This window comes from Miscanthus floridulus, chromosome 2 (assembly GCF_019320115.1).
Source record: "Miscanthus floridulus cultivar M001 chromosome 2, ASM1932011v1, whole genome shotgun sequence".
Taxonomy (NCBI): Eukaryota; Viridiplantae; Streptophyta; class Magnoliopsida; order Poales; family Poaceae; genus Miscanthus; species Miscanthus floridulus.
The window spans coordinates 148645572-148672557 of record NC_089581.1 but is presented as its reverse complement, the minus strand read 5'-3'; the positions used below and the strand labels follow the sequence as shown (position 1 = coordinate 148672557).

The 26986-nt window shown below is 48.1% G+C and overlaps 2 protein-coding genes across 5 annotated transcripts; one reads left to right on the top strand and one right to left on the bottom strand.

Annotated features, from left to right (window-relative positions):
• Positions 1-4075: 4075 nt before the first annotated feature.
• LOC136540053 (uncharacterized) lies at positions 4076-7105 on the top strand. Of its 4 annotated transcripts, none has more exons than XM_066532037.1 (5): positions 4076-4485; positions 4616-4722; positions 5600-5658; positions 5880-5974; positions 6571-7105. In XM_066532037.1, the coding sequence occupies exons 2-5, from the start codon at positions 4649-4651 to the stop codon at positions 6646-6648; spliced, it is 306 nt and encodes a 101-aa protein (XP_066388134.1). In that variant the 5' UTR covers positions 4076-4485; positions 4616-4648; the 3' UTR covers positions 6649-7105. The 4 variants fall into 4 exon arrangements, 3 of the variants coding, with proteins under 3 accessions (XP_066388134.1, XP_066388136.1, XP_066388135.1); XM_066532039.1 differs by having other exon boundaries at positions 4080-4485; positions 5880-5982; XM_066532038.1 differs by having other exon boundaries at positions 4084-4485; positions 5880-5978.
• A 3360-nt stretch (positions 7106-10465) lies between these two features.
• On the bottom strand, positions 10466-11291 carry LOC136540052 (calcium-binding protein CP1-like). The gene has a single exon (XM_066532036.1). It carries the CDS (start codon positions 11148-11150, stop codon positions 10629-10631), a length of 522 nt encoding a protein of 173 aa, XP_066388133.1. The 5' UTR covers positions 11151-11291; the 3' UTR covers positions 10466-10628.
• Positions 11292-26986: the final 15695 nt, after the last annotated feature.

Genomic DNA, 26986 nt, shown 5'->3' with positions numbered 1-26986 from the left:
GACTTCAACAAGCATGATAAACCTTCAGCACAGAGAAGGAATAGGTAGGGGGAGATGGGATCGCCCTGACGAATTCCTCTTGTTGGTCTAAAAGTTTCAGTCAATACTTCATTAACTCTCACTGACATGGATACTGATGTCACACATTTCATGATCACCGATACAAAACTGTCACAAAAACCCAAAGCCAGCATGATTCTTCTCAAGTATGCCCATTCAATTCTGTCATAGGCTTTGGCCATGTCTAATTTAATTGCACATGCACCAGATTTTCCTTTCTTCCTTTTCAGGTAATGTGTGCACTCATAGGCTATAAGGACATTGTCTATAATAAGTCTACCTGGAATAAAGGCGCTCTGCTCCTCTGCAACAATCTCATCTAGATAGTTTCTCAATCTGTTGGCAATCACTTTCGAGCATAGCTTATAGATGACATTGCAAAGAGAGATCGGTCTAAAATTCTTCATCTCCTGTGGGTTTTTCACTTTGGGGATGAGAACAAGGGTAGTGTTATTGACTGCTAGAGGCATATCACCCCCATTGAGAAAATCCAACACTGCACTTGTAATACTTGGCCCCAGGAGCTGCCAGTGGTGTTGGAAAAAACCCGCTGTGAGTCCATCCGGGCCTGGGGCCTTGTTTGCACCCATCATAAACAAAGCTCGGTGAACTTCCTCCATTGAGAAAGGTTGTGACAACTCCTCATTCATACTGTCAGTCACCTTGCTTGGAACATGCTCCAAGATTGCTTCCGGTTGCAAATTATCCTGAGCTGAGAAAAGTGCGGCATAGAAGTTCCTAGCCACCTTCTCAAGATCATCTTGTTCTGTTACCAGCACACCATCATCATCATGGAGGAGAGAGTCAATGCGATTCCCCCTTGCTCTTTCCTTTGACTTGGCCTGGAAAAAAGCCGTGTTGCGATCACCTTCACCAAGCCATTCAATTCGAGACCGTTGCTTCTCCATGACCTCTTCTCTAGAAAGAAGTTCTAAAATTTGTTTCATGAGTCTTCTTTCCTCACTAGATGGTCCCATGCCAATGGACTATCCTCTGACTCGCTCCAGCCCCGCATGTAGCTGCACCAGAGTTTTCCTGACAGAACCAAAGGTGTTCCTGTCCCAATCTGATAAGCATCGGCCTAGCCTACCAAGATGGTCAGTCACCTGTCCGAGGGAGGCATGATCACCAGGATCGAGCCAGACCTCCTCGACAGCCTAATTGTAAGATGGATCCCGGTGCCACATGTTCTCATATCTGAATTGGCGTCATTACCGTCTCCTTCTCGAATGCCCACTACTAGAAATGTGTTCATCAATGACGATTCAGTCGTGACGCTTACAAATTTCGTCACAGAATAAGCGTTTTCTATGACGAAATTTCCAGCTTCGTCATAAGTAACAAGTGACAGAGCTTTGGCACGAAGAATAATGACAAAAACAAAAGAATCGTCATAAAACAACAAAACTAAATCGTCATAGATCGTTTGGCTCGTGTACCACCTCGAGGATGTGGCGCCGTGGTCCCACCAGCAGGTCCCACCTTGAGGACGTGGCGATGTGGTCCCACCATTGGGTCCCAACCTCAAAGACATGGCGATGCGGTCCCACCAGCGGGTCTCAGCCTGAGGACGTGGCGGCGAACAAGTGGGGCAGCGTGGCCCACACGGTCTAGGTGGACCTGCATCCTTCCACCTCCCCTTTTTTTGCCAAAAAATAACGCATCCAAGGAGATTCGAACCCGCGACCTGCTGCTAGACATGTTGGTGCGTTACCACTGGAGTACTTATCGTTTTGTGATAAAGGCATGCATGTTTTTCTATTTGTAAACGTATAAGATGATAATTGATGATATTTTTTTCCTAAAATTTTATAAAATCATTCTCTATCAATTTATTTTGTTGGTTTTGTTAATATATACATATGAAAAGTTTGAGCAATTTAAATTTTTAATTTAAAAAAAATGCAACTTTAGACAAGATTTTGGTTCCCCAAATGATTTCAGCTGAAAAAGTGATAAATACCAAAGTTGAATAACTCATCAAGATCTACAACTTTTGTATTGGTTATTTCTTCATATGATAAAGTGGTAACGACATTGTTCACAAATGTGACACATCTCTCATAAGGTTTTATAAACTATATGAGACATGTGTAAGATTAGTGAACAATGTGTGCTAAGAATTTATCAAATGAAGAAATGAACAAAATAAAAGTTGTAGATATTCATGAGTTGAACAACCTTGGTATTCATCGCTTTTTATGTTATAATCAATTTGGGTCTCAAATTTTGGTTCGAACTTGTCGTTTTTCAAAATTTCAAATTTGAAAGGTCCAAATTTTGTCAAATGACAAGATGACTAAAATAAAAGTTGTATATATTAATGAGTTGAACAACTTTGGTATTCATCACTTTTTATGTTGAAATCATTTTGGGTCTCAAATTTTGGTTCGAACTTGTTGTTTTTCAAAAATTCCAATTTGAAAGGTTCAAATTTTGTCGAATGACAAGATGACTAAAATAAAAGTTGTAGATATTAATGAGTTGAACAACTTTGGTAGTCATTACTTTTTATTTTGAAATTATTTTGGTTCTCAAATTTTGGTTCAAATTTGTCATTTTTTAAAATTTCAAATTTGAAAGGTTCTAATTTTGTCAAATGACAAGATGACCAACATAAAAGTTGTAGATCTTGATGCGTTGAACAACTTTTGTATTTATCACTTTTACATCTGAAATCATTTAGGTTTTTAAAATTTGGTTTAAACTTGTCAAATTTCAAATTTCAAATTTTAAAATGTGTAAAACATTGTCACATCCAAATTTGATCAAACTTAAATGCTGAAGCATGATTTTAGAAAATTTTAGGAAAAAAAACCATCACATTTGGAGTTAGTATGAGAGAGAACAACTAGTTACAAAGTTTACCCATAGATTAAAAAGAGAAATCACACTGTTCTAGATGATCCTTACATGATCATAGTGAACAGTGTGATTTGTTTTTTTAATCTGTGGGTCAACTTTGTAACTAGTTTTTCTTCCTCATACTAACTCCAAATCTGATGATTTTTTCCTAAAATTTTCTAAAATCATTCTCTATCCATTTATTTTGTTGGTTTTGTCAATATATACATATGAAAAGTTTGAGCAATTTAAATTTTGAATTTCAAAAAAATGTAACTTTAGACAAGATTTTGGTACCCCAAATGATTTCAGCTGAAAAAGTGATAAATACCAAAGTTGAATAACTCATCAAGATCTACAACTTTTGTATTGGTCATTTCTTCATATGACAAAGTGGTAACGACATTGTTCACAAATGTGACACATCTCTCATAAGGTTTTATAAACCACATGTGACATGTGTAAGATTAGTGAATAATGTGTGCTAAGAATTTCTCAAATGAAGAAATGACCAAAATAAAAGTTGCATATATTCATGAGTCGAACAACTTTGGTATTCGTCACTTTTTATGTTGAAATCAATTTGGGTCTCAAATTTTGGTTCGAACTTGTCATTTTTTCAAAATTTCAAATTTGAAAGGTTCAAATTTTGTCAAATGACAAGATGACTAAAATAAAAGTTGTAGATATTAATGAGTTGAACAACTTTGGTAGTCATTACTTTTTATTTTGAAATCATTTTGGTTCTCAAATTTTGGTTTAAACTTTTCATTTTTTAAAATTTCAAATTTGAAAGGTTTTAATTTTGTCAAATGACAAGATGACCAAAATAAAAGTTGTAGATCTTCATGACCTCTACAACTTTTATGTTTATCAAATTTTCATTTAAGATCATTTGGTGTCTCAAAATTATTTTAGTAGTTTTGATTTTAATTTTTTAAAATTTTAAAATTTTATCCTATTCATCCACAGTGCACCTCCCCTTACCGTCCGATCGTCCCTCCAGGCATCTGATGCCCGCCACGCCTGCTCCACGCTGCCCACTGCGGCATCCCCTCCCCCGCATTGCCGCCACACCTAAAGAAGTAGAGACGCCACGACAACGCAGCATGAGAAAAAAAAATCCTGCCTCACCGCGGCGACGCCACCGAGAAACCCCGCCGCTGCTCCGAATCCGGCCAGCGCACGCTGTGGCCACACCGCCCTATAGCAGCGCCGCCGCACCCCTCCCCTCCCTCCCACGGGTTGCTGTGGCGCCGGCGCTGGTCGCCCCGACACCGGGATGCCGCTGCTCCGCCCTCTCCGTCCGCCTCGACTTGCCAACGCGCTTCGCCTCTCCCAGCAGGTTCGCTCCACCGCTCCCTCTTCCTGGCTCCAGCGGCCCGATGCTGTGCCGCCCCAGCACGGGAGGCCCGACGCGGGCATATTTGATACGATTAAAGTTTTTCTCTCATCTCTTATTGTCTCAGCCTGAGCTTCATAAGCCAGAATGGTATAAGTATCTTTGTTGCAGGCACGTAGTTGTTGCAATTAAGTTCAGATTTTACTGCTTTCTTAAAGTACTCTGGGTAGAATTATGAGGTACCGCTGCACCATCAAAATGTTTCCTTTACTTGACTTTTTTTCATCTTATGAATGCTGCACCTGACTGCCCTTTGGTCTAAATCTACCTTATTTTTCTCCTACACTGAATATTATTTTACATACTCAGATATGAGGCTACCAGTGATGATTGTTACTAACCATGGAGGTTCAAGAAGATAAGCACTCCAATAGTGGAGCTAACAATGGTCTTATGTCACAAGCTCTCCAGATCAGGTTTGTCTTTGTTTCATGCCCCCTTTTCTGATACTCTGGGTACAATTATGAGGCACCGCTGCACCATCAAAATGTCTCCTTTACTTGACTTTTTCTTCACCTTATGAATGTGGCACCTGACTGCCCTTTGGTCCAAATCTACCTTATTTTATTCCTACACTGAATATTATTTTACATACTCAGCTATGAGGCTACCTGTGATGATTGTTACGGTTCAAGATGATAAGCACTCCAATAATGGAGCTAACAATGATGTCTTATGTCACAGGCTCTCCAAATCAGATTTGTCATTGTTTCGTGCCCCCTTTTCTGATGTGGTTTGAGTTTAAGACTGGCTATGTCCTAGAACTTAAAAGAAATTGTTTGCTAATAGGTCCTGTGAGAATTATTTTTAGTCTCAAATCAGAATAAGAACTATAATGGTGCTTTACTCCACATCCTAAAGGGGGAATTTGTGGCCTACCTAGGATCTTTGCTCTGGATTTTCTACACAGTCCATTCGGTGCATTTTCTACAGTCCATTCGGTATCTTTGCCTTTGCTCTGAATTTTGGAGTTTGGCCTCTCTCTGTACCAGTTATAAATTCATGATGCCACAATAGCCACTAGCCCACTACAAAGAATATCCGTAGTTTACCTATGTTTCTGTATGCATATAAAAATGTTTATTCCTACAAAGTTCTAGCCAGAGGCAGTTAACCATGATCAATCGGTATAAATAATATTTATCCCTATAATGTTTTCTCTGTGCGCTGATATTGATACCTGAACAGTGTTCAGTATACCAGATGAAGGTTCCCTCTGATAATTCACATTGATCGGTAAGGTTTTGGTTTGTTACTATACTTATCTAATTGGTTTGCCTTTTATTTATGCAGGGTTCTCGACGAACAAGACTACTACATAGATTATTGTTCAGCTGACATGCCTGCCATATGTAAGTCCTTCTCTCTTTAGGATTACAAATTTATAATTCTGCATATACACATTACAGTAGATGAACCTCTGTCAACTTCACATTTGCTTTCAAACATGTTTTTTTGGTCCCTATCAATTTCACATTACAGTAGATGTTTCATTTCACATTACTGCCAACTCGAACCAGTTCACCAACCTACATTATTTCCTCACATTTTTTTCTCTGTTTGTACTTTGTAGACACAACACCACACAAATTCAGTTTGATTATGAATGGTGCTATGCAAAAGATCTGCCACTGTCAATTCCAAACCTTTGCTTTCAACAATTCATATGTGTGTATGTATGATATCCCATTTCTTACATTTTGTGCTCTGTGCCTACCTTACATATTGCACATATCAAATTTTGGCATGTATATCTCTATTTTGCAGTTCACATAGGAGCAAGGTAATTGATGCAGCCATTAAACTACCTCCCTACATTACTCAATTTGATCATACAGCTAACGGCATGTGTAGTTCTTAACAAGTATTTGTCTCCATGGAGATTTCTTAGCAGTAGCAATATCTGCATGTGTAGTTGTGACTGCATCAAATGTATTGAATTTTCAGTATTGGCTAGAGCAAATGTTTGAACTTTATTATTCTAGTTGTATTTACTTGCTGTGATTTTGTGAAACCAGTATCAAAATGTTTAGTGTGAATTGGTGTACTTCCTGGAAATGCTTAAATATATGTCAGAGTTGAGAAAAGATTGTTGTATTCAGTTACCTGACAACAAATAAATGACTCATGATTGCAAATCACTTTGGCATCAGTTTCTGTCAATGCAGCATAGGTTTTTATTTTTTAAAATACATCTTGTGTGATATTTCCTCTTCAAATTAATGCAATAAGTATCAACTAATGATGGGTCATTGCTGTTTCAGTCAAATATGGAAGCTTTGAGGACAGAACCTGTTGCTGAAGGTGAGACAACAGTGTCCAGTGTGCTGGTTGTGTCCTAGGTGCTCTCCCAGAACGGCTCAAACCTTTTCCTAAAGAGTGTTGGCATCAAACCAGTGCCATCCTCCAAATCATCATCATCAAATGAAAGCGAGCTTCAGGAGCAACTAGCAGCTGAAGCTACGGCTGCTGTACAAGGTGAAATCGATGAACTCAGGAAGAGAAGTGAAGAAGCTGAGGAAAAGCTAGCGAGGACACAAAAGGAGATGGAGGAGTACAAGAAGCTGACAGAGATAAACAACAAGGCAATGGAGGAGAACAATGCGCTGCTCAAGCGTATCTTGGCCATCAACAATGCTTCTTCGACATGAGCGCTGCTTGTAGCTGCTGGTTCATTAAGCAAGGGGTTTGCTGGTGATTTTGTTTATGTAGTAACTTATGTTACTAGTGGTTGGCAACTTTTTATTATTTCCTGTGATGTTAATGTGAACTGAGATGAAACTAGTAGTTCAAATGTGATGTCTAGTGAGTTATGTGAACCGAGTTTAGAATTGTTGATTAAGTTGTTGGTCATTGGAATACTGGATCTGTTAATTTATGGAAGCTTTTGGTCATTTCAGTATTATTTGCATTCCGTAATGAAATCAGCATGTGCACTTGTGATGAATTATCTGACCTTTCTGTGATGATTTGGTAATTGATTCTATGATGGATTTCTATTTACTTCAGTGACGAAAATGAGAACCTATCACAGCAAGCCTTGTGGCCCAATAAAAAGTGGACACGTGGACCATCCACATCACTGGCCACGTCAGCAGCCACGTGGTCGGACACGTCACCTGCAATGTGGACGCGCCACGTGGACAAGACACGTCAGCTGCCAGCGTGGCAGACGTCGTCTGGCCGCCTAACAGACGGCAAGTCATGATAAAAAAGGGGCTATATCAATGACGAAAATAGATCGTCATAGAAAGAATACACTTCTATGACGACGGTCATTTCGTCATAGAACAAATGCACATCTATGACGAAAATAGACGTTTCGTCACGGTAGGTAAAATATGACGCGCATTCAATGACGAATACCATAGCGTCACAAATTCGTCATAAAATAATATATGTGACGATTTTGGAGTCTTCAGTGACGAAAGAAGAGCATCATTGATGTACACATCCCTAGTAGTGGCCGCTTGGCACACTCAAGGACTAAGCAGTAGCGATCTGATTTAGTGGTTTGTACATGATAAACCTTGACATCATTGAAGAGATCTAGGAACGCTGCCGTTGCTAGGCCACAATCAAGCCTCACCTTGACGTTGTCCCTTCCCTGCTGTCTATTGTCCCAGGTATATGGCAAGCCAATAAACCCCAGGTCCATGAAACCACAATCCTAGACCGCATCCTAGAAACCATCCATCTGGCGTTCCGGTCTGGGCTGACCGCCAAATTGTTCGTGTGCCTCTAAGACCTCATTGAAATCCCCCACACAGAGCCAAGGAAGCGAGCTCTAGGAATTTAGGTACCCGAGACATTCCTAACTTCTATATCTCAAAACACGGTTTGGCTCTCCATAAAAGCCAGTAAATCTCCATTGTGGCATTCGCGTTCTTGGATCAAGGATCTCAACATCTAGATGCATCTTGTCATAGCTCTTGAATTTCACATCTACATCTCTTGTCCACAGAAGCGCAATGCCACCCCCCTTTGCCATAACTGCCCACTCCCAAGCCATTAGCAAAGCCTAGGGATTGCTTGAGACCATCCACCCGATCAAAGAAAATGCGAGTTTCAGAAAGAAAAACTAAACTGGGGCCATGTAGCTGTATCAAGCTATGAAGCTCTTGAACTGCCTCGGATCGCCCCAGACCTCGGCAGTTCAAACATAAGAGTTTCATTGTGCCCGGCAGGGGCTGCCACTCGCAGCCGCCGTCGATCCTGCATTTTGAGAATTGCCCCGCTTTTGTTTCTTCAATGTTTCGTTCATGCTGCTAACACTGTCCCCAACATCATCCAATTGGCTGACACGAGCATTCACCAGGCCCGCAGGGACGAGAGCACTGGATCCTCCTCCAATGGGAATGTTTAGATCAGGTGTTTGCACCACCTTAGTTGGCACCTTCGATTTTCTCTTACGCGGCCCCTATCGCTGGTCTTCATCCATTGCCTAGAAAGCTAAGGTTTTGCTGACAGTGGGTTTAGCACCCGGTGCTTCATACCCATCATCTCTAGCATTCTGCTTTATCAGGGACTGGATCTCAAGTTCCTCTGAATCCCCAACGTGGCTTTCAGAGTGGCGCGAGCCATCAGCAGACCTTGATCCGCACCCCCCCGATCTGTCCCATTGACTGGGCTGCTTAAAGCCCGATGAGGAGCCACTGCCAAAAGATCAGCAGTAGTGGTAGCAAAGGACTGCAGTCGCTTTTTCTTTTCCTCCGGAGCACGCAGGTTAACATCGTATGGAAGTTTTCCCTCTTCTCCCCGAGCAGCCGGCGTCAGACACTCCACATCCGAGTGCCCCATCAAGCCACAGTGAAAGCATATATAGGGGAGTCTCTCGTACTGAACTTGGAACCATTTAGGTTCTTCATTCTTGTTGACTCGAAGCAAAATTCCCCGCCTCACTGGTTTATCGATTTGAATCGCGACACGAGCACGAAGGAACGCGCCGCTGGCTTTCCCATCTCCATCCACATCCATCTGGATCACCCTTCCGATCAGATCCATCGCTTTAGAGCCTCTTGAGTGGTTCATCCAACCAAGAGGGAGGTTCAGGATGCGAGCCCAGAGCTCTACCCGATCAAACTTGACGTCTGCCGCGGTAAGCTTCTCATCGTACTCCTGCAGTAGGACCGAGTATTTTCCCACCATCCATGGTGAACCGGCGAGAACCCTCTCCATATCGCGAGGGCTGCCAAACTCCACCACGAATAGATTATCTTCTTTATCACCGATCGCCCTAATCTTGAGGCCTATCGGGTTAGCCCACGCCCGCTTCATCGCCGATCTCACAGTACTCACATGCACCGGCATCGGGGACAATACTTTACCGAACAAGGCGTACTCCACTGTCGCCATTGCATCTTCATCATCTTCATCGTCACTGAATTCCAGGACAGCAACCTCCTCCTCCGTCAGTTTGAGCTTCTGGAGGAGATCCGATACGTTAGGGTTTGGGGGAACCCCTCCCCCACCGGAGCCACCACTCCCGCCCGTCGCCATGCGTGATAGGCAGGGAGGCACAAACAGCAAGGTAGCCTGCGTGTACAAGACGCCGCAGCCACAGATCAATCCCAACCTAGAGTCCCTAAGCGGCGAACCCTAGTGGTATGTTGCGACGACGGCGCCTGGATCGGCTAACCGACGTATTTTGCGTTGGCCGATTCCACACTGCAATGGTGGTGTCGGGGTGTGGATGCCGAGGCCACACGGCCGGCGGCGTTGGCTGATCGAGGGCACCGGCGGCCTTGGCCTAGATCGAGGTCGGGGTCGCAATCGCTCGTGGAATCGCCTCAGTCGCCGCTCCGTGAATTACGGACGCCATGACAGAGACAGATCTTCTAATGCACAAATAGTGTCTCGGCGGAGGATCGTGCCGCCATCCTTTGATGTATGGGGTTGCGTGCATCGTGCCATGGCATGGTGTGGACCGGCCGATGGAGCAGGTGCCGGAGTAAGCGGAGGTAAAAAGAACGGCTGTCTTCCACTTGCGCTTTCGAGAGTACTTGTCGCTTTCACAGTTTTTATCGTTTTCAATGGACCATTGAGGAGGAGCCTCAGCATTTCGGTGGAAAAGAAAAATAAATCGAGTTCACAGAAAGCACCTCAAACGGGCAGCATTGACGAGCATGAGAACTTTTGAATCTCAGTCGAAGAGAGGGAGAGAGAGAAGGGAACTTTTGAATCTCATTTTCAATGGTCCTTGTGAACCAGCCAGTCAATCACAAACAAACGACAGTCGACAGACACCGCACCACGCTCACCAACCGAAGACCCCAAGAAATAGAATCAACTCCGTACAATACTAATCCAATCAATGGAGCACTCAAAGGGCGATGCCTTCCAAGTCGACCGCGAGCACTCTGGCGAGCGCCTCGAGCCCCACGCCTTCGTCGCCGCCGTCCCCTCCGCCCGCGACGCGGATCATGGCGCGGACCTCCTCGTCCGCCGCGGGCATCCCGGCCCAGCCGAGGTAAGCCTTGAGGTCCTCGAAGCCGACCTTGCCGTCCCCGTCTCGGTCCATGAGCCGGAAGGCGTCCTCCATGGCGGAGCGGCGCCCGGCGCCTCCCGCGGCGCGGCCGGCCAGCAGGCGCTCGAACTCGTCGTACTGCACGAAGCCGTCGCGGTCGGCGTCGGCGGCCGCGATCATGGCCGCGAGGTCGTCGTCGTCGAATCGCTCGCCGGCGGCGGGCCCTGCGGCGGCGTAGAAGAACTTGAGGTCCTCCCGGCTGATGCGGCCGTCCCGGTCCGCGTCAAGCACGTCGAACGCCGGCCTCAGGTTGCCGCCAGCGCCGGAGACGGCGGCGGTGGAGAGGTCGAGCCCCAGGTACTTGCCGGTGGGGCACATGCTCGCCTTCTTCGCCGGGACTCGGGAGACGGGAGGAGGAGAGGGCAGGGGGAAAAGTCGCGAACAGTCTGGACCTCTGGATCGGAACGGAGCTTACTTGCGCTCTGCTTTTTTGCGGAAGGTCGCTGCTAATCGCGGGTTTGTGCTGTTCGCATCTCACGGGAGGCCGCTATTTATAGGAGCGGGGGACGGACTCTCCCGTCATTGAGGACGTTGCCCGTGGACCCGGTCCAAGAACGGTGGGCTCAAGCCCATCGCACTGACGCCGTGGGGCCTGGTGCCTTTTGTGGTGGGACCGCCGAGTCCGGTGCAGCGTGGAGTTGTGGACGAGGTGTCTGGGGCCGGCTGTGGGGAGACGGTGACATGTCAACGCGGCAGGAAATACTTTGATTAATTATTAATTGGTTGGTCTGAGATCTGTGGGAGCTTGCGACGCACGGAGCCTCCTCAGCTTGACGGGCAGCTGGGGTCGCCGTTGGTTGGACCAGGACAAACTGGAAGACGTGTTGGGTGACGTCTTTGCGATCACACTCCGCCGCTCCCGCTGGGCGTCGCTCTCCGGCTGACATCTTCCGTGGCGTCAGCCGGCGATTCCACCGCCCCGCGCGCGCCTGTGCAATTTTCTGAGGCCGTTCCCGTGCGCTGCTGCCACGAGTTTGCAGCTGTAGCTAACACCGAGCACCAGCACGTGGGTATATAAAGAAAAGGAAAGTTGCGCGGCCACAAGGACCCCTGAGGGCTCGTTCGTTTATGACCGTTCGTGGTCAGGAATAGTTATGGGTGGAGATTAGCTATACAAATTATACTAGCATTCTAGGTAGGAATGGTTTCTGAACATCGTTACCTGCTAAACGAACGCAGCCTTAATAAACATATTCACGCCTTAAACATACATATGATATTATATTTAGCCTTTTCCAATTTAGCTAAATTCAAGTTTTTTTTTTCTGAATATGTTCAATGCCTCAACGCGGTTTATGTATAACACAAACAGTGGCGGAGATAGGGATAAAATAAAGGGGGGCTAATCGTGAACATTTTTTTTAGAAAATAGTAAAATTCCGGCCTCTGTGACCGTATACATGCCAAGTCTTACAAGCCAACCGTGAACATGTATGAATAAGGCCCTGTTTAGTTGCACCCCAAAATACCAAATTTTCAAGATTTTTCGTCACATCGAATCTTTGGACGCATGCATGAAGCATTAAATATAAATAAAAAATAAAACTAATTACACAGTTTAGACGAAATCCACGAGACGAATCTTTTAAGTCTAATTTGACTATGATTGGACACTAATTATCAAATAACACCGAAAACGATATAGTAGCGTTTTGTCAAAAATTTTGACATCCAAACTGGCCCTAAAATAAGCAGACATCATAGGAAAGTGCTATATGGAGGGCAGTGACTACATCAGATACATGGGCAAGAATACTAGACTATCAAGTTGGGCCTATGAGAAGCCCAATCGAATGGATAGGGTGACGTACAAAATGAGGCAACAGCTGAGGAACGTGGGACGTCGAAGAATACAGAACCAGTCTCTTATCTCCTCTTCCTCCGAGACTCTACTGTTCATCTTCTTTCTCAAGTTCCTTCCTCTTGTACCCAGATTCCCTCTTCTAGATCCTTCTAGTAACTTCTTCCTAGCACCTTAATTCCCCTCTTTGCTGCCTTCCCCTGATTCTATCTCTTATTGTATCGGATATTATTACCTGTGCTGATTAATTTGGAGTTGGAGTGATCTGAGTTCATCCTCTAGATCGTGTGCTGCTAACAATTGGTATCGGAGACGGTCGATTCTCGGTCTAGCTCCATGGATCCCTCTCAACTCAAGCTTATCCTCGACGAGTTCAACTGGAGGTTCGATGAGATGGAGGCTCGTTGGGACTGGCGCTTCTCGCCTTCGCCGACTAAGGTGCAGCGGGATGCCGCTGAGGACCTCCATGTCTGCGCCCTTGAGTAGATCGATGCCGAGGTGGTCCCGGACAACTGCGGTGGGCTGTTCAAGCAGCCCGCCCATGACCCGGAGGAGCGCAACCTCGACCTCTCCGCCCAGATCCACAACACGCACGGCCTCACCTCCAACGTCCCCGTCGCGCTGCTCGACGTCATCCATGAGCCTGCTCCCGTGCTCGACGCCACCTCCACCGACTCCGACGTCGCATTCGACTCCGAGCTCTCTAGCAGTGACGGCGAGGCTGCCTCCACCGACGAGCCCAACCCTGGCCCTGTGGCGGTCCAAGCCATGCTCGACGCCGCAGAGAGTCCTCACCGCCTAGCCACCACGCTCGACGACATCGTCGACCTCGACCGCCTCAGACTCCTTCCAGATGTGCTCCTCCGTGACATCGTCTCTCGCCTCCCCATCAAGGATGCCACGTGCACAGCGGTGCTTTCCCACCGTTGGAGGCCTCTCTGCACCTCCCCATCCATGTCGCTGGTACAAATGGAGGCGCAACCCTTCTTCTTTATCGCACGCACCAAGCAGGAGCAACGCCCCATCATCCGCGCCGAGGGGATGGGCGCTAGCGGCCGCGTCTTCATCGGCGTGAACATACAGCGGCTCCACGACGACTTCACGCCCAATGACCTCGGCCTTCTCCGCTGCGTCCGCCTCGGCCCATCAAGTGTGTGCTCCGCGCCACCCCGCTCGATGGCTATGACGTCTCCCTCGACGACGACCTAGAGTTCGACATCACCCACTTCGACGCGCCGCTCGATCGAGCCATCGGTCTCGATGGCCAAGCCCCCGCTACGGTTGTCATGCTTCGTGCCGATGCAGTAGGCGCTGCAGGTGGTGGGCTGCTGGCTTGGGTGATGGCTGCGAGGTCAGCGTAGGCCACATGTTCAACGATTTGCTCGGCCGGCAACAGTAGCTTCATCGACGACCCTATCAGCGCGCTCTGGGAAGAGGAGATGCTCCGCTGGGGCGACAACAACCATGGGTTGGCCCGATGTTCTTCATGGCCGAGCTCGAGGTGGGTGTGCTCCGACAGGGAGTGCTTCATCCCCTGGCAGAGCTTTAGGAGTCATGGCCTGCTGTTACCTAGGTTGTTCTTAGTGAACTCGCACAAACATCGCCCTCATGGTGTTCGACACCAGGTCACAACCATGCTGGGTGCGCCCCTGAGTCATGACCACTACACCAGCTCCTTCGTTGATCCTTGCTATGGCGCCGGCGTTCCCTTCCATACCTAAGCTAGCAGAAGCAGCATAAGAGTTTACCTCTATCATCAACTCACGCTCCACTCTTGGGCCTGCTATTGTTGTATTCTAGGACGTTGCAGAGCATAACTAGCCAAGGGATTTCACTGTTAATCTCACCCTTGCATACTCAGTTGATGGTGTTGTTGTTCTGCTCTGTTCTGCAACCATTGCAAGTCATGCTGTTCAGAGGGTGTCTGAGGGAATTCTTGCTTGGAATCTAGTGCAGTTAAGGCAACCATGGCCTCCACCTATGGAGTTTGCATGCTTGGGTAATAGAGTTGAACCATGCTTGTTGTTTGGATTCACCCAAGGTGTCATGGTGCCCAAGCCTCCATGGCCACCACCCCACAACAAAGGATTATGGGTTCAGTTATCTATGATTTTTGTGCTTAGTTGTTCAGTGCCCAAGTGTAGGGTCACATTCTTGCATTGTGTGAGCTGTCAAGAGTGTTGGAAACATTGTCTTCAGTTACTTATAAATGTAGTGCCGTTGTTTCCTCGGAAGCTTTGGGGGCACAATAGGATTTCTTTTGGACCTCATCATTAATTGCAAAACCATGCTGCTACTTAGTGTTGATACCTTGTCTTGGCACAATGGCACATCCACTGGACTTGAGAGGGGCTTGACATATGGGTCCGAACTCTATAATTCAAGAACATCAAGAGGACACTACAAAAAACAATGGCAGCCTATATTATTATATGTTATGCATCTCGTGATCATACACACAAATGGTTGGCTTACATTTGGTCTTGTGTTCTAGCTTATTTGCGACGGCAAGGAGTATTGGCAATTGAAACAAGATTGGTTCCAACATTGTTTGGCTTTTGATTCTAGCTTGCCAGAGGTGCTGAATGTGGTAGAACCGCCTAAAATAACACACCTTCGGAGACGCTTGTCTTCCACTAGATACTAAGCACCCCGAAAGTAAGCTACACCAGGTGGTTCCGTTGAGCACACCCCAAGGGAAAACTCAAACAATTCATGTTTTTCATCTAAAATCCAATAATGAGAATGAGTTTACAATACTTAGTCCATTTCATACAACCAGAGTTCTTGGAAATTATTTATTACAATACCAGAGTTCAGAGTGTGATAATTAAACAGCGGAATGAAAATAAGCATCTAGCGGAAACGATACAAGGATTCGTCTGTGCCTACTAGAAGAATCCTCCACACAAGAGCTACTCCTAAAGCTGCACCTGTAATAGGCATAAAATAAACCCTAAGTACACAATGTACTCACAAGACTTACCCGACTAGTGGGAATAGTTTCCCGACTCTCAAGGATATGATAGGCAATATGGGTTGGCAGTCATGATTACTTCATTAGCTAACCATTCTAGGTAAGCACCTGTTCTACTTTCAAGCAAGGGTTGAGCCATCAGAACCATTTTACTATCTTTCATCTTCCAGTTCTTACTATAGTGCTAGACCATAGCCAAGTTGTACCGTATCTGTGGCAAAACCGCCTGAAATAACGCACTTACGGAGGCGCTTGTCTTCCACTAGACACTAAGCACCCCGAGAGCGAGCTACATTGAGCGGATTCCATCGAACACACCCCAAGGGAGAGCTCAAATAATCTATATTTTTTCCTCAGGATCCAATAATGAGGATGAGTTTATATTACTTAGTCCATTTCATACATCCAGAGTTCTTAGAAATACATTATTACAGGACCAAATTCAGAGTGCAGAATTAAACAACGGAATGAAAATAAACATCTATCGATAATATACAAGGATTCATCTGTGCCCACCAAAAGAATCCTTCATACAATGGCTACTCCTCAAGCTGCACCTACAACAGGGGCAAATAAACCTAGAGTACACAATGTAATCGCAAGACTTATCCGACTAGTGGGAATAATTTCCCGACTCTAAGGGATATGATAAGTTTTATGGTTTGTTGGGTTTCCTTTTTCCGAAAAGCAATACTAATAGTGAATCCTTATGTATGTTTATTATTAGCAGCCATGATTAGTTCATTATCTAACCATTCTATGTAAGCACCTGTTCTACTTTCAAGCAGGAGTTGAGCAAACAGTTACATTTCACCACCTTTCATTTTTTAGTTCTTACTACGGTGCTAGACTGTAGACAGGCTGTACCAGATCATCGGCGATTCGCAAATCAATGTGCCCAGCTAGGTACCCCAAAACACACGCCCCGCTTATACCCTAGGCACAAGTAGGACCAACCCACCACTCTCCTATCACGGGGTCTAGGTCCCCATCCAAACTTGGACTTCAAGCCCCCACTCCTGAGTCCCAGACTCAGTGCGGTGCTTAGACCTCCACCATCCCCGTCTCCAATTAGTCGGTCCAAAAAGAGCTAGAACTCATGACAAGAGAGCAACAAGCCTTCCCTACGCCCATACATAAGTATGTGTTCAGGATAATAAGTCTATGACTTGCCTAGAACCCAATGCAACAGCCGGTCCTTAATCGACATAGACAGGGAAATAGTGTAACCAAGCTATGCCTCATTGGTCGTAGGTGAAACATCCTCAATTTTCCACGAGGGGAAAATCCACAGAATGAATTATAATATGATGAAACCAATAGTTTATTCCATCATATTATCTTATATTAGTCGATATCACAGTCATACATCGTAAGATTACAAGAATGCAAGATATTACATCACTGGAGAACACACCTATTACAGAGTTAATCTATCGGAAGACTGTCGAGTGAAGGCTCCTCCTTCACGGGTCATCATCAGAGTTGGCGTAGTGCAGCGTATATTCCATCTCCGAACCAAACTTGAGCGTAGGCACGAGACCTCCTAATCCTTCTAAAGTCAGCATCTCTGAGAAGCAGGAAGATCTGCTCACCGCCAAAAGTGTGCAGGCCATGGTCAGCACCAATGAGCTTTAGTGGAAAATATAAAACAAGGGGATCTGGCGATCCTAACATTTGGCTGTGGTTTGCATCCTTAGCGCATGAGAAGCAAGTAACAGTAGTAATGTAATAATAATATCTAGTTTTTAACACATTCCCAGCCACACACATCCACATCCATCCATATCCATCCACCATCCCATCCCAACCATAACCACACCACCATCACCTCATCTCATCTCACACACTCAGGACGACAGGCCGACTCCCTCTCGGCACTTGTCTCAACGGCCCGCAGCCCCCGGCTCATGGCCGGAAAATACCCCAAACCCTGGAGGGAGGAAGGAAGGACTCATCTCCTATCTAGTTTAAGCGAAACCCAGGAAAGGTCCATAGCCGACAAGTCGGCATATGTATTGATCGATCAACCATACACTCCGCAGAGGTTTTACATACCCACAAGATAGACATCCTCGATGGTGCCCCGTCTAGGCAGATTCCGGCCGCTTGCTAGCCTAGAACGATGCCACCCTACCTCTCAGCCCTGGTACATCCCAAGTCTAGTCTGGGATGGCTGATACTGTGAGTCGTAGATAGAGCCGGGGCCCTCCGGGTGTCAAGAGCCAGGTCCACAAGGCCTCCTAAAGTCTCAGAAGGGTGTGGGGGCAACCGCGCACCCCGTACCTCCTTACACACGTTCGCCTAGCAGAGTGGCATTGTTCTACCAAGTAGTCCGATCGTCCCGCACCATATAGGGCGAGTGGGATGTAAAGGATTCCCGGTGAGTCTGAGTACTAGTAAGTCCTTAGGGATTGACCAAGCCAGAATGTCTCCATCAGGGTTTCCATTTTACGTGCCACCACAGCACCTCTACCCCGGGCTCCACCTCTCCGAGGTTCACACCCAAGGACACCTCCAATTACCATTTACCCGCCACAGGTATTCCACATCCAAGTGCCCAGGTAGCACCACATGGCAAGACTCGCCCTAGGCTTGTCGTTATTCTAGCTTGGTCGACACAACCCTCACTCTCCATGCACCCAAGGCACACACGCAGCACGCTCTCACACCACCTAGTCCGGCACCCATAGCCAAACCATTCCCAGGGGGTTCACCACCAGCATCATATCCCCAATATAATGCGAAGTGGAGTTAATAATAAGTGTAGTGGTGTAATATGCAAGCAAGCAGGCAAGTAAGCATGTATAAGTGAGCGAATGTGCAAAGCAGGGTGACGTGGTAGAGTGGGTTGCATCAGGGTAATAATGGCTCAGGTAGTAGCATGCATCAAAGTACTAGCAAAGGAATAATTATAAAGCGCTAGCAGTTCTAGATATTATGCAATGTCTAATAGGATTCTCTAAAAGAGGGTGCTGCCATGACACCTGCGATGTAGAGGTAGTTGTGGTACAGTTCTCCATTCATTGGTGTTCTATTAGCGGGCTCACCTCCTCCTGCGTTGACTCCATTCCGCAGCCCTTATCGTCGTCCACGTTCTCTTGGTCCGATCGTCAGCTACTCCGCGAAGCGACACGCAAGGCAAGAGAGCACTCAACACTCAAAAAGACGACAAGACATAGGAAAATCCAATAACACCAATGACACACTAAAGGATTCATAGCTTAGCCCTCTCGGCGGTTGTCCGATTTCCTCGGGCCAAGAATCACAAGTGGTGGTTTGCTAAGCACAAGCTTAAGTCATGGCCAAGCCGGTATGGCTTTACGATAAACGGTTTATGCCAAAGCTTACCCAGAGCAAACACCACGGCTCACGATCTTTCGATCCCGTGTCATTGACTTGACGGGGATTGGAAGTCGAGCCCCAAGAAAGAAGAACGATGGGGTTCAGCTCTTATAGCCTTATCCCGCAAGTCTCAATTGGACCCGGGTAGCAACAAGAACGATAACACTATTGTGACTTGGCTCCAATGTACTTCGGCTCACCCGCTACGGTAGAAAGCGGTAGCGCAAAGAGATTGGACATCAACGGGTTCTCTCCATCCTCATGACATAATAACGTCGGGAGCCGAGAAGAGAGTTGCTCAGCACAATAAAGGAAGTGGGGTTAGCTATGCACATCCATGTCATGTTCTCAGACACATCTTTGGGAGAGATGGTTCTAGACGGCCGATCGGGTCGACACACATGGGTCCGAGGTACGACATAGACTATAGCTTCGCTAACTAAAAAGAGATAGTCCGGTCTTTGATCCAATGGCCATGGACAAGGCGGGATTGAACAGAGCGGGGTAATAGGGCAATAACAGCATAAAACGGAGGTCTACTCCTTCCGGCACACATGCCACGACAGAAGACTGGGCATCGGAAGGAGCGACAAACACCAAGTGCGCAGACCACTCGTAGGGTACCCGACCTGGGTGCACTGGCACTAAGATACCTCTCAGATTCGAAGCGGTGCGGTTGTCACCGCAAGAATCGGAGAAACATGATGGTCAAACGGGGTACAAGCATACAAGGTCTTGAGCACTAAAAGCGAAGGGGAGGCGTAGCTCCATGGTCATGGCGAGATGAACTTATGGCCACAAGCTATGCCAACTAGTTGGCATCCATCGTTCCACGATTGTTTACTCCCAGGTTATCTCCCACAGAACTCGATCACGAAGGGCTCAAAATGTGCGGGTAATATCCGCATCGATATCGCCATCGATATTGAATCCATCATGACCATGTTTAAGGGCCGAATGCAGGAGCTAACACTCGTGGTACTATGAAGCCAACTAAAAAGCGATGGGTCGAGTTACACTCGGCATCACAGTCATGGCAAGACGGATCCCGCGATCGTAACGTCCGAACGAGGTACGATCCCCCAGCCGGCTCAAAGGCTTGGCACACAGGCAACAACACCAACAATCAGCGATAAGAACCAAACACGACCGAAGACACAACAACTCGACATGACTGAGGAGTAGCACATTCTATAGTTGGGGATAATCAGACCTACACAAGGGCATGGTGAAGATAGATATAGATAGATCAAGATCATGTATTGTAAGTGGACGAACAAGTATAAGAATAAGTAGGAAGGGGCTTTCGTCGGTGGTCGGAGATGTCACCGAGGTGGTCGGTGAGATCACCATCGTGGTCGGAAGGCTGGCCGAGGTGGTCGGAAGGCTAGCCGAGGTGGTCGGAGAGCTTTGCCGACGTGGTCGGAAAGGTTACCAACGTGGTCTTGGCAAAGGTGGTCTCGATATCTCCTCAACGGCACGCACTTGCAAGGCAAGGTGACCGGAATGTCGGAAAGACTCCTCTTGTCATCGGTGCGATGCTAGGGATCACGCAGTTTCTCAACGGCTCGCCCTCATTTTAATGAGGCAGTCAGAATGTCGGGGACAGACTCCATACAATGATGGCAGAAGATGTGGAGTCCCAAGGGCTGTTATAACTTGTCCTGGAGGGTTGTGGCTTCTTCTGGATAGCTACGGCCTGCTGTGGCTAGCTGTGGCTTGCTATGGCTCGCTGTGGCTAGCTACAAGTGGCTATGGCATTGGCTCGCACACATGGCTCAGCGTAGGACTGTGCATGGGCATGCGAACGGCCACGGCGGTGTGGTCCCGAGGCTCACGCGACGTCATGCAGAGGCACGGCCGTGTGTCACCACATGCAAGTGAGTGTGCATAAGCCCACGGCTCGTGGCGTGCGTCCACGAACGACGGGCGAAGCAAGGCTGGGGCTCTAGGTCCATGTGTGGGGGTTAGGCAAGTCCATGGCACACCTATACGCCTCCCAAGCGGAAAAGCAAGGGTTACGCTAGCATCAGCTACACAGGGGCAGTCTAGGTGTTGCGTACGGTCTCCAGGAGTTTAGTTACGGCCGTGGCTAGGACGTGGCATTCTTGGTGTACTCGAGCTCATGGTGGTCACAAAAGGGTGGGCTAGGCCTCACATGAGCGTGTAGTGGTGGCCATAGTGCGCTATGGTTGGGCATCCAAGGTCATGGCACGGTGTTTTTCTATGTAACGTAAACAGGCTCATGCTAGTGTCATCCGTGGCATGAGTGCAATGGAATGACACGACGAGTGCGTGTGCATGATGTGTCCAAGGGCGTTGGCATCGTGCGGCTGATGAGGCCCCTGCAAAAAAACATGGCTCGAAGGCCAGACACATGGAGGGGTCATTGGTCTTAGGCTGGCAACATGTAGGGCTTTTAGTCCGGCTTTGGTTTGCAACAGTGGCTCGAAGGCCGGGCAATGGGTGGCCGGAGGGGCGACGGAGTCAGTGAAGGGTGCTTCAAGGCCTGCTGCTTCCCTGCGAAGTGAAGGAACGTGGCACGAAGGCCAGTCTTAGGCACAAACTCCACTACGGTGCAAGGGAAGGCGAAAACTTGGCTTTGGGAGGCTCACCATCATCAGAGGATGGAGGCAGGCCGCCTGGTGCAGGAAGGGTTCAGTGCGGCAGATCGCATCAAGGTAGTGGTGCTTCCGATCGTGGCCGCGATGTCGTGGTGTGGCTGTCCGGGCTTGGTGGATGGAGGTGATGCCGGTGACTCTTGGCTGCGGTTCAGGGCGACGCCGCCGTGGTTGGGGTGCAGGGCGAGGTCGCGTGGTGCAGCTGGTGGCGTGGTCGCAGCACGGCGAGGGGGCTCGGAACGATGCGACGGGGATGACGTGGCCTCCGAGCGACATGGCTTGGCACAGAGGAGAGCTGGGTGAGGCTGTGACGGGGTCACTGCTGCGGCTGTGACTTCCCCGAGCGCGCTGGGCCGTCGTCGCCGTGCAGTTGTGGCAGGGGGGTAAAGCAGAGGAGGTCCGGCTTCCATGGGAACACAAATCACGGCACGAGGGCCGATCTCAGTCAAGGACGACGACAGGGAAAGGGGAAAAATGGGAGCTTTGGTAACGACGCTGCTCACCGGTGAGCATGGAGCGGCATCGAGGAGATGTCGCGGTTGACGCCGAGCCGGAGCGGGGTCGCAACGTGCGGGCTCTGAACGGCGTGGCATGGATGTCGTCGCCGTGGCGATGTCGGTGTGGTGAGGCGCTGCGGTCTCCAGCTTGGCGTTCGGCGAGGACGTGGACGACGTCGCCATGGCGAGGTACCGGCGGCGGCATGGGCTCGAGGTGGAGGAAGGTAGGCACGTGCGCCGTCATCGGCTTGGCAAGACCGAGGTGGTGGCGAGGCCGGCTGTGGTGGGTGGAACGGCACCACGTGGTGCCGGCGGCGGGGTTGCTGAACATGGGGAGGCTTGAGGCGGCTGGGGAAGGGAGAGGGTGCCAGCTGCTGGGGCTTCTTATGCTTGCGGCGCTAGGGCTCCTAGGGGCTCCGTCCATCCTCGACGTCCATGCACGGTCAGAGACACGCGGCGCGCATCAAGCAGCACAGGAGCCAAGGCGCGTGGGGTCACGAGCTTGCGTGCGGTGCGCGTGCAGGGCACGTGCGCGCGGGTCAGAGCGAGCGGCGGCGGCGGCAACTGGGAGCGGCTGCTCTGCCCTAGGGTCGGTGGGGCATGCGGATGCTGGCCAGGATGGGCCAAGGCGGGTTGGTGCGGGGGCGACGCGGGCCGGCTGCGTGGGAGGCCTACGAGCGCCACTGGGCTTATGGCCTTGCTGGGCCGACCGGTTGATGGTTGGGCCACGCGGCCGGGAGAAGAGGCTAGCGCGTGAGCGGGCCGAGGGCGAGCGGGTTGGTAGGGCAGGCTGGGCCGAGGCCGAGGACGAGCGGGCTGGCGCTTTGGGCTACCGCGTCGGTTGGGCCAAGAAGGCCGCGCGCGCGCGAGCGGGCCAGAAGCAGGGTGGGCTGGTTCAGTTATTTGGGTCAGGTGCCCCTTTTCTTTTCTAATTTCTTGCTACATTATATTTGCTTCCAAAAGCTCCTAAATTGGTATACATGGGTTACCAACATGTACAACTCCTAGTGGGTCCTCTAGGGGTTATCTATGGGTTAGTGGGGTCCATGTCGAGGGTCGGCAATTTGCAGGCATTGATTTACAAGGAAGATTGATTGGCTTAATGAGTTTGGTTAAGGGATTCGAATGAGGTTCAAAAGCAAGATGGTGAATTGAGAGAGAGGAAAAAAGGATTCTTAAGATATTCTAGAAGGGATCAACAGGATTTGCTACGGACTTGTGCACTCCAACACAAAATACTAAACCAACGAAAGAACTCCGGCAAACTCCTACAAGTAATTCTATATGTATGCAACAATTTATTTATAAATTGTTCCTTAGTTTGACCTAGCATCTACATGTTTCACATATTGCAGGAAAATTTTTAAAAAGTTCATATTTTTGGCTTCTCCAAAAACCCGGGTTGTTACAGTCCACCCTCCTTACAGGAATCTTGCCCTCGAGATTAAGGGGTTGGTCGGTCAGTGAAGAGGCAGGGTGTTGCTTCTTGATCGGGTAGTTGTTCCATAGAACCTTGCAAAAGGAATTGTCGTCCTTTTGTTTTCTTCGATAACTCAATCCAAATTTGTACGGGGTGTCCAAAGATCTCTAGAGGTTTTGTCTAGTCATATGGCGGTCTTGGTTCATAACCTGCTAGGTTAGCCAGGGTCCTAGAGTCACATGTAGATAAAATAGCTTCTATATCCTACACTCAGATAATAAATGTCGCAAGAAACTCAACAACATAAGATCCAGGCAATCAGGCAGCATTACAACTCCTATATGCATAGTGTTGACTTGAGGTGACTCCTAAGCCTTTGAGTCTCACACATCTATCATTCTAACGTGGGCAATAACAAGGGAATCATTTCCTAGTGGTCAACTTTTCAGATCGGGGATAGTCAGTTAGTAGTAGAACTCAAGGTAGAGACGGGGAATCAAGTGTTAGTAGCTATGACTCCACTACAGATTGAATGTTTGGCTTCTAAACTAGTGTTTGGTACTAAAGGTCTCGTCCTAAGGTCAAGTATGGCTCTGATACCAACTGAAACATCCTCAATTTTCCGCGAGGGGAAAATCCACAGAATGAACTATAATATGATGAAACCAATAGTTTATTCCATCATATTATCTTATATCAGTCGATATCATAGTCATACATCGTAAGATTATAAGAATGCAAGATATTACATCACTGGAGAACACACCTATTACAGAGTTAATCTAACAGAAGACTGTCGAGTGAAGGCTCCTCCTTCACGGGTCATCATCAGAGTTGGCGTAGTGCAGCGTACATTCCATCTCCAAACCAAACTTGAGCGTAGGCACAAGACCTCCTAATCCTTCTAAAGTCAGCATCTCTGAGAAGCAGGAAGATCTGCACACCGCCAGAAGTGTGCAGGCCATGGTTAGCACCGATGAGCTTTAGTGGAAAAGATAAAACAAGGGGATCTGGCGATCCTAACATTTGGATGTGGTTTGCATCCTTAGCGCATGAGAAGCAAGTAACAGTAGTAATGTAATAATAATATCCAGTTTTTAACACATTCCTGGCCACACACATCCACATCCATCCATATCCATCCACCATCCCATCCCAACCATAACCACACCACCATCACCTCATCTCATCTCACACACTCAGGTCGATAGGCCGACTCCCTCTCGGCACTTGTCTCAACGGCCCGCAGCCCCCGGCTCATGGCCAGAAAATACCCCAAACCCTGGAGGGAGGAAGGAAGGACTCATCTCTTATCTAGTTTAAGCGAAACCCAGGAAAGGTCCATAGCCAACAAGTCGGCATATGTATCGATCGATCAACCATACACTCTGCAGAGGTTTTACATACCCACAAGATAGCCATCCTCGATGGTGCCCCATCTAGGTAGATTCTGGCCACTTGCTAGCCTAGAACGATGCCACCCTACCTCTCAGCCCTGGTACATCCCAAGTCTAGTCTGGGATGGCTGATACTGTGAGTCGTAGACAGAGCCGGGGCCCTCCGGGTGTCAAGAGCTAGGTCCACAAGGCCTCCTAAAGTCTCGGAAGGGTGTGGGGGCAACCGCGCACCCCGTACCTCCTTGCACATGTTCGCCTAGCAGTAGTGGCATTGTTCTACCAAGTAGTCCGACCATCCCGCACCATATAGGGCGAGTGGGATGTAAAGGATTCCCGGTGAGTCTGAGTACTAGTAAGTCCTTAGGGATTGACCAAGCCAGAATGTCTCCATCAGGGTTTCCATTTTACGTGCCACCATAGCACCTCTACCCCGGGCTCCACCTCTCCGAGGTTCACACCCAAGGACACCTCCAATTACCATTTACCCGCCACAGGTATTCCACATCCAAGTGCCCAGGTAGCACCACATGGCAAGACTCGCCCCAGGCTTGTCGTTATTCCAGCTCGGTCAACACAACCCTCACTCTCTACGCACCCAAGGCACACACGCAGCACGCTCTCACACCACCTAGTCCGGCACCCATAGCCAAACCATTCCCAGGGGGTTCACCACCAGCATCATATCCCCGATATAATGCGAAGTGGAGTTAATAATAAGTGTAGTGGTGTAATATGCAAGCAAGCAGGCAAGTAAGCATATATAACCGAGCGAATGCTCAAAGCAGGGTGACGTGGTAGAGTGGGTTGCATCAGGGTAATAATGGCTCAGGTAGTAGCATGCATCAAAGTACTAGCAAAGGAATAATTATAAAGCGCTAGCAGTTCTAGATATTATGCAATGTCTAATAGGATTCTCTGAAAGAGGGTGCTGCCATGACACCTGTGATGTAGAGGTAGTTGTGGTACAGTTCTCCATTCATTGGTGTTCTATTAGCAGGGTCACCTCCTCCTGCGTTGACTCCATTCCACAGCCCTTGTCGTCATCCACGTTCTCTTGGTCCGATCATCAGCTACTCCGTGAAGCGACACGCAAGGCAAGAGAGCACTCAACACTCAAAAAGACGACAAGATGCAGGAAAATCCAATAACACCAACGGCACACTAAAGGATTCATAGCTTATCCCTCTCGGCGGTTGTCCGATTTCCTCAGGCCAAGAATCACAAGTGGTGGTTTGCTAAGCACAAGCTTAAGTCATGGCCAAGCCAGTATGGCTTTACGATAAACGGTTTAAGCCAGAGCTTACCCAGAGCAAACACCACGGCTCACGATCTTTCGATCCCGTGTCATTGACTTGACGGGGATTGGAAGTCAAGCCCCAAGAAAGAAGAACAACGGGGTTCAGCTCTTATAGCCTTATCCCGCAAGTCTCAATTGGACACGAGTAGCAACAAGAACGATAACACTATTGTGACTTGGCTCCAATGTACTTCGGCTCGCCCGCTACGGTAGAAAGCGGTAGCGCAAAGAGATTGGACATCAACGGGTTCTCTCGATCCTCACGACATAATAACATCGGTAGCCAAGAAGAGAGTTGCTCAGCACAACAAAGGAAGTGGGGTTAGCTATGCACATCCATGTCATGTTCTCAGACACATCTTTGGGAGAGATGGTTCTAGACGGCCGATCGGGTCGACACACACGCGTTCGAGGTACGACATAGACTATAGCTTCGCTAACTAAAAAGAGATAGTCCGGTCTTTGATCCAATCGCCATGGACAAGGCAGGATCGAACAGAGCGGGCTAATAGGGCAATAACAGCATAAAACGGAGGTCTACTCCTTCCGGCACACACGCCACAACAGAAGATAGGGCATCAGAAGGAGCGACAAACACCAAGTGTGCAGACCACTCATAGGGTACTCGACCTGGGTGCACTGGCACTAAGATACCTCTCGGATTCAAAGCGGTGCGGTTGTCACCGCGAGAATCGGAGAAACATGATGGTCAAACGAGGTACAAGCATACAAGGTCTTGAGCACTAAAAGCGAAGGGGAGGCGTAGCTCCATGGTCATGGCGAGGTGAACTCACGGCCA

Excerpts from the sequence above, each read along its gene's own strand:
- LOC136540053 (XM_066532037.1), top strand. The coding sequence starts at position 4,649 with ATGGAGGTTCAAGAAGATAAGCACTCCAATAGTGGAGCTAACAATGGT. Across the intron at positions 4,723-5,599 it reads TCACAAGCTCTCCAGATCAG|GGTTCTCGACGAACAAGACT; the intron begins GTTTGTCTTTGT and ends TTATTTATGCAG. Across the intron at positions 5,975-6,570 it reads TTGCTTTCAACAATTCATAT|TCAAATATGGAAGCTTTGAG; the intron begins GTGTGTATGTAT and ends TTGCTGTTTCAG.
- LOC136540052 (XM_066532036.1), bottom strand. The coding sequence starts at position 11,150 with ATGTGCCCCACCGGCAAGTACCTGGGGCTCGACCTCTCCACCGCCGCC.